This window comes from Gouania willdenowi, chromosome 16 (genome assembly GCF_900634775.1).
Source record: "Gouania willdenowi chromosome 16, fGouWil2.1, whole genome shotgun sequence".
NCBI classification, from domain to species: domain Eukaryota; kingdom Metazoa; phylum Chordata; class Actinopteri; order Blenniiformes; family Gobiesocidae; genus Gouania; species Gouania willdenowi.
The window spans coordinates 13,599,148-13,611,961 of NC_041059.1; the positions used below are offsets into that span (position 1 = coordinate 13,599,148).

Sequence of the window (12,814 nt, forward strand, 5' to 3'; positions counted from 1 at the left end):
TCCGTGTGTGTGTGTGTTAAATTAGCTTTTAATGTATTTCCCAGAAGTGATCCCAGTCAGAGGAAATGTGATTCACCAATCTTTGGGCCCAAGTGCATGACTCGGCCAATGGCTGCAGTCTAGGCTCAGCTCACACCTCCTGTTGACTCAATCACTGATCCACATCTGTCTCATTTCCACTACACTACTTACACCCTATCCTCTCTGCCTGCTGTCCCATTTCCCTCTTGCTATTTTTTCATATGCTGTAGGTTTACAAGGTTACTCAAGAAGCTGGGGGCAGCAGAAACGCGTACCAACTCCAACCAGTATCGCACTCAAAAACAAAAGAAGACCAGGACGGCCGAGGAAGCATCCTCTACCCTCTGCTGTGCCTTTCTCTACACACTCTGCAGCTCTGACTGTGTCACCATCACCCGATTTCCTCCCAGGACACATCAGCAGAAGAGATGTGAGAGAGGCGGAAGGGAGAGAGAGAGAGCGAGGAGGTAGAGCGGCTGTAGGGCAGCAGGTGACTGATTGTGAGTCGCAAACAAGGAAGAAGCGAGGACGAAAGAGAAAACATGGTGACTCTCCATGTCATCAGAGGTAAACACCTGAGCTGGTTGACTTGAAAATTCAATACAACCACTCACTGCTGTCATATTAACACACTGTTTTCAGCACTGTGTGCTAAACCAGTGCCATTTCTCTCTTTCTCTTTTTCCTCTCTGTCTTTCTACCTCTCTCTTCGTGCTTTCCTTCTAGCCTTGCCGAGGATAAACCTGATCAAGACTCAGTTCCTCAATGTATCAGTCAATCAGGCATCGAACAGGCTCCGACCCAACCTGAAGCCATCCAGAAAGAGAAGGTGGATGGTGGTCCTCCAAGGAAAACATTTTTGAGGGCGGGCCTTTACTCTGATGATTACAAAACTACAGAGTAAGTTCACTTCAGCTTTAGATATCAATAAAAATCTGCATTTGTTAACTCATTTTTTATTGTTGTCTGTGTTTTGAAGACCTAATTCCAAAAGGAACAGCAGAGAAAGTAGTGAATACACACCTGGCGTTTCTGACTATGCCTTGTTACCTGCTCCTATACATGTCGGTGAGTGTTTAACAATATTACACAATAAAACTGTGTAACAAAGTAGATCGACCATTTTCTCTTGTTGTCCTTCAGGAAAATACTTGCGGTTGAAGAGAATTCCTTTCCAGTTGCCCTATGATGTGATGTGGCTGTGGCAACGCAACCAGGTAGAGCCTTGCTCAATGGCACACAGTCTTTACATTTAGAATACATTTTCAAAAGAGTATGTGAGGGACTTTGTGGGGTTACAGATGACCATGTTTGTGGCTTAACTTGTGTTTTTTTTTTTGGTAGCTTTGTCGACAACCTGTGGTGCCTCTGAAAAGGAAACGTCATTACTGTAAGTTTTCATATTTTTAGGTTGTTTAAGTTACAGCCAGTATTTTAATTTTAATTTTAAATGCATTTCGGCAGTCTTCAAAAAAACAAAAACCAGAACAAACGAGATTCAATTATCTAACTAGTCAGCCGATAGGGTGTAGGTTGAAACAAATGTTTATACACAACTATCCCATCACAAAAACAAAACAAGGCTCTCTAGATAATATAAAAAAATATAATTAGGAAACTAATTTGACAAGTTTTACTATACACATTCATTATACAGTATATTCTGTACAAAGTTCTGTATATACAGTTTATGCATGCACATCAAACATGTATACATATACAGTACGTTCACACATTTACACACATACATACACATGCATGTGCATAATATTAATAATGAACTATTTAATATTTACTTCACACATTTCATCAATTGTATTTCAAATATAAAATATAGTGTGGCAATATTTAAGTTAATGATATGCTCTATCACAATATATACATTTTATTATGTTTATTATGTATTAATATATTTGATACCATTATATACATATTATATATTATAGTATCTTGGTGTATCTCTCTGAAATCTTCAGGCCGACTGAAAGACAGGACTGTATCGTCACTGCAGGCTGCGGAGGAGAACTCTAGTGACATCACCAGCTTTTTCCCTCACCTCAACATGGAGTCTCTGACCAGCAACGAGAGGTATAACGTAACGCGGCGGATCAGATTTCACAGCTGCTTGACTCACACTGTCAGTGTTGGTGGTTTACATTTTGTTCCTGTGTGTGGTGCCAGGAGCTTTGTGATGGCACATCGCGTCTTCCTCGTGAGGAACTGGGAGCTCACGAGGGATCGACAGATACGGGTTAGAATCCTGAGAGAGCGAGAGAGAGACAAAGAGAGGGACGAGCAAGACTCTGAGCTTCCGCCGACCTGTGATGAGGCCAGTGGAGAGGATAGCATCACCAAGCCAGGTCCATGAAGCAAATGTGTGTGCTAGTTTTTGTTTCTGTAGGTGTTTGTGTTTGCATACATGTACGAGGTTTGCCTGTTTGGATTTCTTTCAGTGTCCTGTTGGGTCTGTACGTGTGTACGTGTGTATGTGTGTGTGTGTGTGTGTGTGTGTGTGTGTGTGCGTGTGCGTTAGTCTGCCTTGCATCTGTGGCTGCCAGGGTTGGGGTCAGTTACATTTTTGAATTACAATTACGTCTTCAATTAAAACTCAATTACTGTTATGGTGACCAGTATTGTTTCCAATTACAATTAGAATGATTATTTTTCCCCTGAAAGTTGATTACAATTAAGTTTTCAATGACTAAAGTTCAATCACAGTTAATCATAATTACTGAGCCTTTAATAATTAATACCATAAAATGTAACCTTCCTCTTATGTTAGCTTTCTGTTAGCATCTTTTATGATAACGGGTCAGTGTTGACCCATGTCTTAAATCAGCTGTAAAATACACTGAGCTTTTGTGTCAGTATACCCTTAGATGTAATTGTTCTAAAATGGTAAAATGATCCTGAAGTTAACTGACAAGTAATGGGAAAAGTTGATATGAAACGCATTTGAATAAATTTTAACTATCGACTGTATGTGTAAGTCACAGAACTGTAACATGGTTTCCTAGATTTGCGTTTAATTAAAATATCAAATTAAAGTCTTTTTAGAATTACCATTACAAATTAAAAGTCAATAACCTGGCTGTGTTATCTAGATCAGTAGCACAAGCTGAGTGATTTTCCAGTCTCAGAATTTAACCCTGAAGCATTATATGGTCTCTCACAACCTCACAGGAATCATCTTTCACCATTAGCATTTAAAGCACACAGTTTCAATCAAGAGGTCCCTTGTTGAAGTTAGAATTTAAGAAGGAAGAAAATTACAGATTTCAGCTGTGCTGTTTCCATCCCCTCTTTCACGCCATTCGCTAACATAAAATCTGTTTAACTTCTCATCCTCAGATCAGCCAGCGGGGGGGAAGATAACAGTTATCAGCAGAAAAGCTCTCCCCCAAAGTCAGGACTCGTCCCACCTGCACACTGCCTGCCCCTGTGTGAGTTCACAATACCCACAGAAGAAAAAAATTAAATTTTTTGGTAACACTTAACTTGAAGTTTATCATAAGGATGACATTACTAGGGATGGGAATTGATAAGAATTTAGCGATTCCGATTCCATTATCAATACTGCTTATCGATTGGATTCCTTACCGATTCTCATTGGGTGAGGGAATTAAATAATACAAATGGATTTGTTTGCTTTAACTCTTTATTATATTATTATTATATTATATTTGTCTCTTTAATTTCCTGCAGGCATATCAGCTCCCTTTTAATCCACCATGTATAGATTGTTATAATATATACAAGAGCGCTTAATAGAATTGATGAATTATTATTATTATTATTATTATTTCAACATATGACACATTTTGGCTACAGACATTAGAATATTTACAGTGCTCCTTTTGAACTTGAACAACTTGATTTAAAACTAATTCAGACATAAAACAAATAATTCTACTATAAAAAAAAAAGAACATTTTAACCAAAAGTACAGCTGACATATTGTTATGTATTTAAATGATGAAGCTTTAGTTTAGCCTTTGTTTACATTTCTATAAATGGACCTTCAGAGACGCCGTCCCCGTTGATACATGTAATGTCATCAGCAGTGTTCGTCTCCTGTGTCTGATTACTTGTTATGAGGACATAAATTGGCGACAAGGGGTGTGTTCTTGCTGAAGTTTGTTATTTTTGGAAGAAAAGTCCGTGCAAGAAGCAACTTTTGCGCGAATGTGCATAACCCGGAAGTGAGTAGCGTAGCAACAGAAATGCTACAAACACAGCACAGAGGACAGCACAGCTGTGGGTGGAGGAGGTGGATTCTCAGTGGTGGACAGCAAACAACTATATGGTGGAAGGAGCTTCACTTGGTGCTAACATAAACACAATATACAGGACCTGGAGGAGTTTATTGTTACATATTTGGGACGTAAGAGGAACCGATAAGTGGAATCGACAGGCAAGCTAACAATTCCTAGGAATTGGATTACTGGGATCCGGTTCTCAGAAAGAACCGTTTTTTGATTCCCATCCCTAGACATTACGTTGTTATTATCTGTCATTAGTGTTAATAAGGTGTTATAAAAGCTGTCAATAAGTGTTGTTTGCTAAATGATGACACATTTGGAGCTATGTTGGCATTTTTTGGGTTAGGTTGAGAGATCTAATGGGGTTAGTTAGGGTTAAGGTTAGGATTAGGGTAATGAACGACACTAAAAGAGTAACTAAACCCCTGCATTCTCCTGACCTGCCACTAGGATGGAAATTCCTTGATTATGGGCGGGGCTCCTGGAGCAAAGACACACCCAGTCTATACTATAAAATCTCCAATGAACAATCTATGCTATGTTAACTAGCTACTCATTACTCAATATACCTCTCTATTCACTGTTCTCTCAATCCAAACTACTCACCACAGATTGTAGGGCCCACAGATGATAGTTTTTATAAAAAGGGGCGGGGCTAGCAGTGCTTGTTTGTGATGCAAGATGGTCCCAAAACATCACAATCTTGTTCTCAGCCAATAGCAAAAATCAATTGTAATAGCTGGGTTTCAGCCCATAGAGGGCAGTCACTGACATTTTACAACAAAATATGCCAAATTGAAATACTTTGACTAAAATGTTGAGAGTTGGACCAGAATCAATCAACTGCACTACTTCATACCAAATACATTTGTATTAAGCAGAAAAAAGTGGTTTTGGGGTTTAGTTACTCTTTAATGACAGCCTCATGACACCTTATTCATGTTAATCAGAATCAGAATCAACTTTATTGGCCAAGGGTGTATGAATACATAATGACAGGTATCGTATCATAATAATAATAACAGCCTAATGTCAGCCTTTATGTATAAAACTTCAAGTAAAGTAAAGCATTTTTCTCATTAGTATTTATGTTCTCATGCAATTTTTCACAAATCCTTTCTTTACGGCAGCCCATAAAAATCCACAACAGACGAGAAGAGGAAGAGGAAGGCGACAAAAGAAAGGAAGCGGCGGCGCGCAACAAAGAACAGAGGAAGAAACGTTTGAATGACTTACTCATGACCATGCAGCATCCATAAGCTAGAGGTACAGTAAGTATGGTAGCTACACAAACAGGAGAGTAGACCTGGGATCAGACGTAGCATCTTGCTAATCATGTTCTGCTGTCTTCCTGAAGGTGGGATCACTCTGACAAAAGGACCAGACTCACTGCTGGAGAAGAAATGATGTCGTAACACAGCTATGAACAGAATGAATGCCACAGAGAACAAACATGGACAATAACTTTAAACTAAAAATACAGGAAGGCCCTGCCGCAGTGTGACGGATGTGTGACCATCTTTTTTTCAAGCATCGAAGGATGACAAAACTTCCCTTGTGGGAAAAAAAAAAAAAAAAAAAAAGGAAGCAGACCAGCTGAAATGAATTTGCACTAGTGCTGAATAAACAAGCACAATAAAAAAAAGATGTGTGTGTACGCTGAGTGGTCCCACTCTAAACACACACACTTACACAGTGGACGCTTTTACATTGGCACCTTAAGCTAATTGAGAGAGACGGACATTGCACGGGGGACTTGGAAGTGGACATTTATGGTACTGGGCTATTGGCTTATTAAGTATCCAAAAGACAGAAAAGCTCACATGCTGCCTGAGGGGAGCGACGCTGTTGCCTGGGCCCAAAGTAGGTCAAAAAGGAACCTTTATTTTACTTGTTAAGCTTTCAAAGTCACATTGCACCTTTTGGAAATAGCACGTGGAGAAATGAGCCTGTTAAAGGCAGCTGAGACAGTGTTCAGGTTTTTTTTTTTCACGTTTATTAAGACTGTGTCTGCTATCTACCAGTGAATGGGTAGGGAGAGGGAGGGGGAAAAGGGGCGGGGGCTTAGTGATAGGAATTTTGGCATCATTGCAAGAGAATTTCTAATGAGCTTTCAAGAGAGACGTTATTTTTTAAAAGAAAAACAAGAGCTTTAGTCCTGTTTGCTCAAGAACTAGATGAAATATATTCATTTCAGGAATGTTTAGGAACTATTTACAGTATTGCTTCTGAGGGAGGGCAGGTTTAAAAAAAAAAGTGTTTACTTCAGATTGCCTTTGAGAATGTTTCCCTCTTTGCTTCAGAGCATTGACAATCAGAATGCCCCCAGGGCGCTGGGGGAGGGGCGTGGGACGTGGTTGGAGTTGTTTTAAAAAATGCTCTGCAACAGTGCCATGCTGTCTTTGTGTACGCAGCTAAGCAAACCCCTGCAGTCTAGAAAAAGCAATATCTCCTCTAAAAAGAAGGACTTTCGTAAGGACTTCCTTTCTGTATTTTTCTTAAAGTTGTGAATATTCGAGGACTTTTTTTTTGTGTGTACAGATTGTCTGCTTCAAGTTAACCCACTTAGCGGAAGTTAACAAGTTTTATTTTTTATGTAAATGTACATATCATGAAGAAGTCTGTTTCTCTTTTACGGTAGCAAAAGTATTATACAACAACGTAATCACACAACGAAAACTTTGTAGTTACAGCTTTCATTTCACTGAGAATTTTGATTAATTCTAGAGCCGACCACGCGGCTGACATTTCTCCTAAAAGTTGACTCTGATTGTACTGTTTGTTTGTTGTAGTTGCCTAATTTGTACTTCTGTTTTAGTCTGACAATCCGTGATGGTGAACTGATTTTTTTTTTTTTTTTTCGTTTTTTTCCCAGTGTTACACGTTTGCTCTTTATAAGTAGTGTGGCTATTATTAACAAGCCATGAAAGTGCAATTTCTTTAACTGTTTACATACTGTTTGTATATTTCTCTTCTTTTCATTTTTTAAACTAAGAGCACTACATTATTGCCAGTGAATGATTAACTTCATGGTACACAGAGTTATTTATCTAGTTTGCATGACATGTAACCTTTGCCTGTTGCCTCTGATGTTGTGCATTTGCTAAAACATCAGAAAACAGTGGGGGGAGGGGGATGGGGGGGGGGGGGGGTATGTCATAGAATGTAAGCTTAAGCCTTTCGCCTCAATATCAGTTCTAATAAAAACATTTAATGTCTACTACCACTGAACCCTGAAGTCCGGCTGTGTATTTTATGTGGCGCCGATTGTAAAGTTGCACCTGCTAAAATAAACAGCAACTTTTTGCAACATTTAGCAACAAACCTAAAAGCATATGTACAATTTTTTATTTTACTTTTGACTATAGATTTACAGAAATGTGATTTTTTTTTCTCGTAAAAATATAATGTCAATGTTAAATCTAAATGTTCAATGTTAAATCTAAAAGTTACATTTAAATATAAATGTTAAGTCCAAATCTAAATGTCACAGGTGAAACTAAATATTGATCTAATATGCATTTTGTTGTTTCAATTTAGCATTTAGATTTAACATTTATAGTTAGATTAAACATTTACATTTAATGTTTAGATTTAACATTTAAGCATTTTTTTTCTCTCACAAAAATACAATGTCAATGTTAAATCTAAATGTCACAGGTGACACTAAATATTAAGCTAATAAGCAAATTCACTGTTCAGATATAGCATTTAACATTTAGATTTAGCATTTAGATTTAACATTGACATTATATATTTTTTAAAGAAAAAAAATATCACAAATTTCACAATTATTGCTGTAAACAATAAAACAAATCACCTACATTTTTTAACAGTGGTTTGTTGCAAAAGTTGCCATTTATTTTAGCATGCACAACTTTACAATCGGCGCAGTATCAGTATCTGCTCTGAGGTCTGTTTTTATGGTGGTGTGCTGCAGCGATGTTGTTAACAGTGCTATCTAGTGGTGTTATCATGCTGTGTTGTCCTCCATAATGACCCACAATGCAGGACGCTGTCAAATGAGCACATTTAAAGTAAAGGGGGAGGGCTGCAGCTCCCCCTGGAGATGTTCTCTCTTTTTTATTGCCCTTCAGATCATCTGATCTGAGGGCATCCAGGGACCGCAGCATCAGTGCCCAGACGAAGGATGAATCTCTTTACGATTCTCCGCTGACTCTAAAAGGATTGATTTTGCAATTAAATATCAAACAGAATTCCATAGATGACTAAGCTGTGAGCTTGTCTCACGTTCTCTGCAATCTCTGACTCATGCAGGAAGTCTCCTGTGTCCATAACACAAGAAAAGAAAAAGGAGTGCGTTTTAAACGAGGAAAGGCAAAAAACCAATACGATGTAACCGCTCAATGCCATTCTGATATTGATTTTTAAAACCTTTAGTAGGAAAAAATGAAGCTGAAAGAGTTTGGTTTATACAGATGATTTTTATTTGGTGTGTATTTACAAACAAGCACATGCAGGAGGAGGACAGTGACTGGCACTAGAGGGTCACTGGACGATAAGCAACAGCAGGGCACAGGGTGTCTACAAGCTACATGACACCAAGGAGAGAAAGAGGAGACAAGTCATTGTTTCACACACACACACACACACACACACACACAGGTGAGAGTGAAGGTTGAGCTGGCTTACAAAGTGCTCAGCTCATCTGTTTTCACCACCACACACACACACACACACACACACACACTGCCATGTGCTCACTGTCACACACAAAGATCCCATGCTCGAGAGTCACGGAAAGGATCGGATAACCAGTTTTTCCTTTCACCCCGAGAGCAATTAGTAGCACATCCAACATGTTAACCACTTTCAAACCAATGCAAAAATATAACAATGCAACGAGTTCACCAACATTTTTTATCCACATCATCGCCCTAGTGATCACCAAGATTAATGTTAATCAGATTTTTCCCATAAAGGCTCATACATTTCCAAACCATCCAGGACTTTTCTCACTGTTCCAGTTATCTATGGTCAAATACACATTACAATGAGGAAGAAGCTTTTTTGTGATTCACTGACTTTTTCTACACTCAGTATTTTCTCAAGTTCGCTCTTCTTTGCCAAATGCTGCAGATATTCTTGAACATCACTTTGAAACAAACAAACAAACAAACAAAAAAAACATTTGCACATTTAACCATATGTAGAGAATCATTACATGGGCTAAAGAATAACTTAATATTTCATAACATTAAAAACAGTTCACTTCCACCGTTACCACGATCGTTAATATCGATGATTAAGATCAGCAAACATGGCAGGAAGGGACGAGGAAGCAAAAATAGGTGAAGATCAGTCACCACACCTACAGGCATTACTGTAGCCTATTCTTTTTTATTATTATTATTACATCATATCTGGGGTATTTTCACTGCACTTGTTATATGTTATGGTGTACAATGGGTTGGGATTCGTTTTTTGACAGTTTTCAGGCATGATTGAAGTATCTAACTACAAATTGCTTTCATTTGTTCTCATCTTGGTTTAAACAAGGTTTAGAAATGTTCTCCAGCATTTATTCAAAGCATCGGTGGCATATTACAATGCGATAGAAAAGCAAGTCACAAGGGTTTTCGGCTAAAAACTAAAAATATGAGCACAAAGTCAAGACCGTGAAGATACATACATCACACAAGGAAGATGCTGGATTTCAGTCTGAAAATAAATAGTCATTCTATTCTTGCATGGATGACAACCACTGGATATGTGATGACAAATCAGAAACCAGACATTTTCCCACTTTGAACCCACCCTTAAATGTAGCCACAGCCTGCTGCTTGTGATTCATAATTTACTTTCTCTTGTTCACCCTATACTTCTATTTTGGTCATGTCAATCTGAGTTTATATACCTATAATATCTCTATTTATATATATTTTATGTATATTTATACAGTCAAGTATAGTAGCAGAAACACACACAAACCAGGCGAGGGGAGATGAGAGGCAATTTAGGGTGGAAGCCGGGAGAAAGCACGTGTACACAGCTACAATTCACTACAATACTACGCAGTATGCAACAGGAGCTACGGCCCAGTACTCCGACATGCCTTCCTCACCCGATAACCTGCGAGAACTCGACCGTCTACAGCCGACAAGTGGGCTCAGGTTACTGACGATCACCTCCTCCTCACGCACATCCACTGATCTGTATGCACTTGAGGTGACTGCATGTTATTTTGTCTGTAATCACTTTCAGATCAGTGGCTGTCGAGGAAGGTGAAAAACGAGGAAAAAGGCATTTTAAAGGGATACTTCAATTAAAGATCTTCGGGCGTGAGATGAGTCATTATATCACACCATCTGCTGCTTAACACCATTCCTCGGATGCTACCAAAGTGGATTGACTGTGATGGAGAAAAACCTCCCATATGGTAATAATGGGGGACGGCTGCAAAAGTGTTCCTAATGCACGCAAAGCAGAAACAGATGGTGAAATGCTCTCAGCTCTTGTGAAATATCCCCATCAGAGTAATGTGCCTCACCAATACCTCTCAGCACTCACCTGAAATATACACACATAACTCTGTATCGATCTATTCATTTTTGTGTTTTTTTTTTTCCTATGGAGATGCAGTAACGCTGCCAAAGTCACATGATGAGAGAGGTGTAGCCAATAGGAACCAGCCCCTCTTTGTCGCCCTGACGACAGCGTATCCAGTCTTGATCGACGCCTCCCAGCACCACCAGTTCCTCCCCTTTGCAGAAGCTGAGCTCTGATCCGGTTCCAGTGTGTTCACACAGCGTTCGCACTGACCTGAGACAATTAAGAGGAAAACCAGCTCAAGCACTGATCCACGTTTCACACACCCACCACAAAAACATGACATCAGCACCCGAATCCACTGCTCACTGAGTGCTCAGAGTGGACTTTAGTCAGCAAAGTGAGTTTGTCAGAGATAAAAGGCAGGATTTATGCCTGTAAAGTAGCTGCTGTGAAACCTCTGTTAAAAAAGAGAACTGGCTAACTATAGACCAATCAGCAACCTTCCATTCATGGCCAAGATCATTGAGAAGGTGGTCTTCAACCAACTGAGTCAATTCTTAACATTCAACAAAATATTTGATAAATTTCAGTCAGGTTTTCGTTCTCATCACAGCACTGAAACTGCTCTGATCAAAGTGATCAATGACATAAGGTTGAACACTGATTCAGGAAAAGTATCTGTTCTCATTCTGTTGGATCTAAGTGCTGCATTTGACACTGTCGATCATACAATTTTGTTGCACAGATTGCAAACATGGGTTGGACTAAATGGAAAAGTAATGCAATGGTTTAAGTCATACTTGGAGGAGCGAAGCTATTTTGTAAGCATTGGAAACTTTGAATCTGACAGATTACCAATGTCCTGTGGGGTTCCTCAGGGATCTGTTCTTGGACCCCTTCTGTTTAGCCTTTATATGCTTCCTTTAGGACAAATTTTACAGAACTGTAAGGTTGATTATCAGAGCTACGCAGATGACACACAACTATATCTATCACTGAACCCAGATGACTATGGTCCCATTGAGGTGTTGTGTGACTGTTTAGAAAAAGTAAACTGCTGGATGAGTGAAAACTTCCTTCAACTAAACCATGACGAGATGGAGGTGATTGTCTTTGGTAACAAGGAAAAGAGGACTGCTATCAGCAATTATCTTGAGTCTCGATCTTTAAAAGCTAAAGACCAAGTCAAAAACCTTGGTGTTCTGATTGACTCAGATCTTACATTCAGCAGTCAGATCAAATCTATCACAAAAACAGCCTTCTACCACCTAAAGAACATCTCCAGAGTGAAAGGTTTAATGGCTCAGAAAGATCAGGAGAAACTGGTCCATGCTTTTATCTCCAGCAGACTGGACTATTGTAATGGTCTTCTGACAGGAATCCCCCAAAAGAGCATCAAACAGCTACAGCTGGTTCAGAACGCTGCAGCTCGGGTCTTAACCAGAACAAAGAGGTCAGAGCACATTACTCCAGTTTTAAAGTCTTTACACTGGCTCCCAGTCAGCCTCAGAATAGACTTTAAAGTTCTGCTGCTGGTGTATAAATCTGTGAATGGGTTTGGTCCAGAATACATCAGTGACATGTTAGTCAGGTATGAACCCAGCAGGTCTCTCAGATCTATGGACACAGATCAGATAGTGGAGCCCAGAGCTCACAGTAAACATGGTGATGCTGCTTTTAGTTGTTATGCTGCAAAGAAGTGGAACAAACTGCCAGCAGAGCTGAAGTCAGCATCCAATGTGAACATTTTTAAATCAAAGTTAAAGGCACTTTTTTTCTCTACTGCATATGATTGAGAGAGAGATTTTTGGTCATGTTGTTGATGTCATGTGTTTGTTGATGATTTTACGATGATTTTAAATGTTCTTATTGATTTTAAACAATTGAACGTTTTATCATGTAAAGCACATTGAGTTGCCTTGAGTATGAAATGCGCTATGCAAATAAATTTGCCTTGCCTTGCCTTATAATTTACTCCCATTAGCCAAAACATTACAAACCCAGACAGATGAAGAGAA

The 12,814-nt window shown here is 39.1% G+C and overlaps 2 protein-coding genes across 5 annotated transcripts in view; one reads left to right on the top strand and one right to left on the bottom strand.

The window, feature by feature from the left end:
- Positions 1-5,878, top strand: part of LOC114478546 (histone-lysine N-methyltransferase ASH1L-like) — a 20,971-nt gene extending 15,093 nt beyond the window's left edge. Inside the window, exons 4-13 of one of the 3 annotated variants that reach the window (XM_028471671.1) lie at positions 252-588; positions 748-921; positions 1,001-1,089; positions 1,165-1,238; positions 1,366-1,411; positions 1,998-2,109; positions 2,203-2,381; positions 3,373-3,464; positions 5,414-5,549; positions 5,641-5,878. In XM_028471671.1, coding sequence (XP_028327472.1) covers positions 252-588; positions 748-921; positions 1,001-1,089; positions 1,165-1,238; positions 1,366-1,411; positions 1,998-2,109; positions 2,203-2,381; positions 3,373-3,464; positions 5,414-5,542 — 1,232 coding nt within the window. In that variant the 3' untranslated portion in view covers positions 5,543-5,549; positions 5,641-5,878. Of the gene's footprint in view, positions 1-251; positions 589-663; positions 922-1,000; positions 1,090-1,164; positions 1,239-1,365; positions 1,412-1,997; positions 2,110-2,202; positions 2,397-3,372; positions 3,465-5,413; positions 5,550-5,640 lie in introns of those variants that run through there. The other 2 variants (XM_028471672.1, XM_028471673.1) reach the window with 2 other exon arrangements.
- A 2,830-nt stretch (positions 5,879-8,708) lies between these two features.
- rusc1 (RUN and SH3 domain containing 1) overlaps positions 8,709-12,814 on the bottom strand; it is a 31,472-nt gene continuing 27,366 nt past the window's right edge. For both annotated transcript variants that reach the window (XM_028470651.1, XM_028470650.1), the window contains one exon: positions 8,709-11,066. In XM_028470651.1, coding sequence (XP_028326452.1) covers positions 10,901-11,066 — 166 coding nt within the window. In that variant the 3' untranslated portion in view covers positions 8,709-10,900. The remainder of the gene's footprint in view (positions 11,067-12,814) is intronic.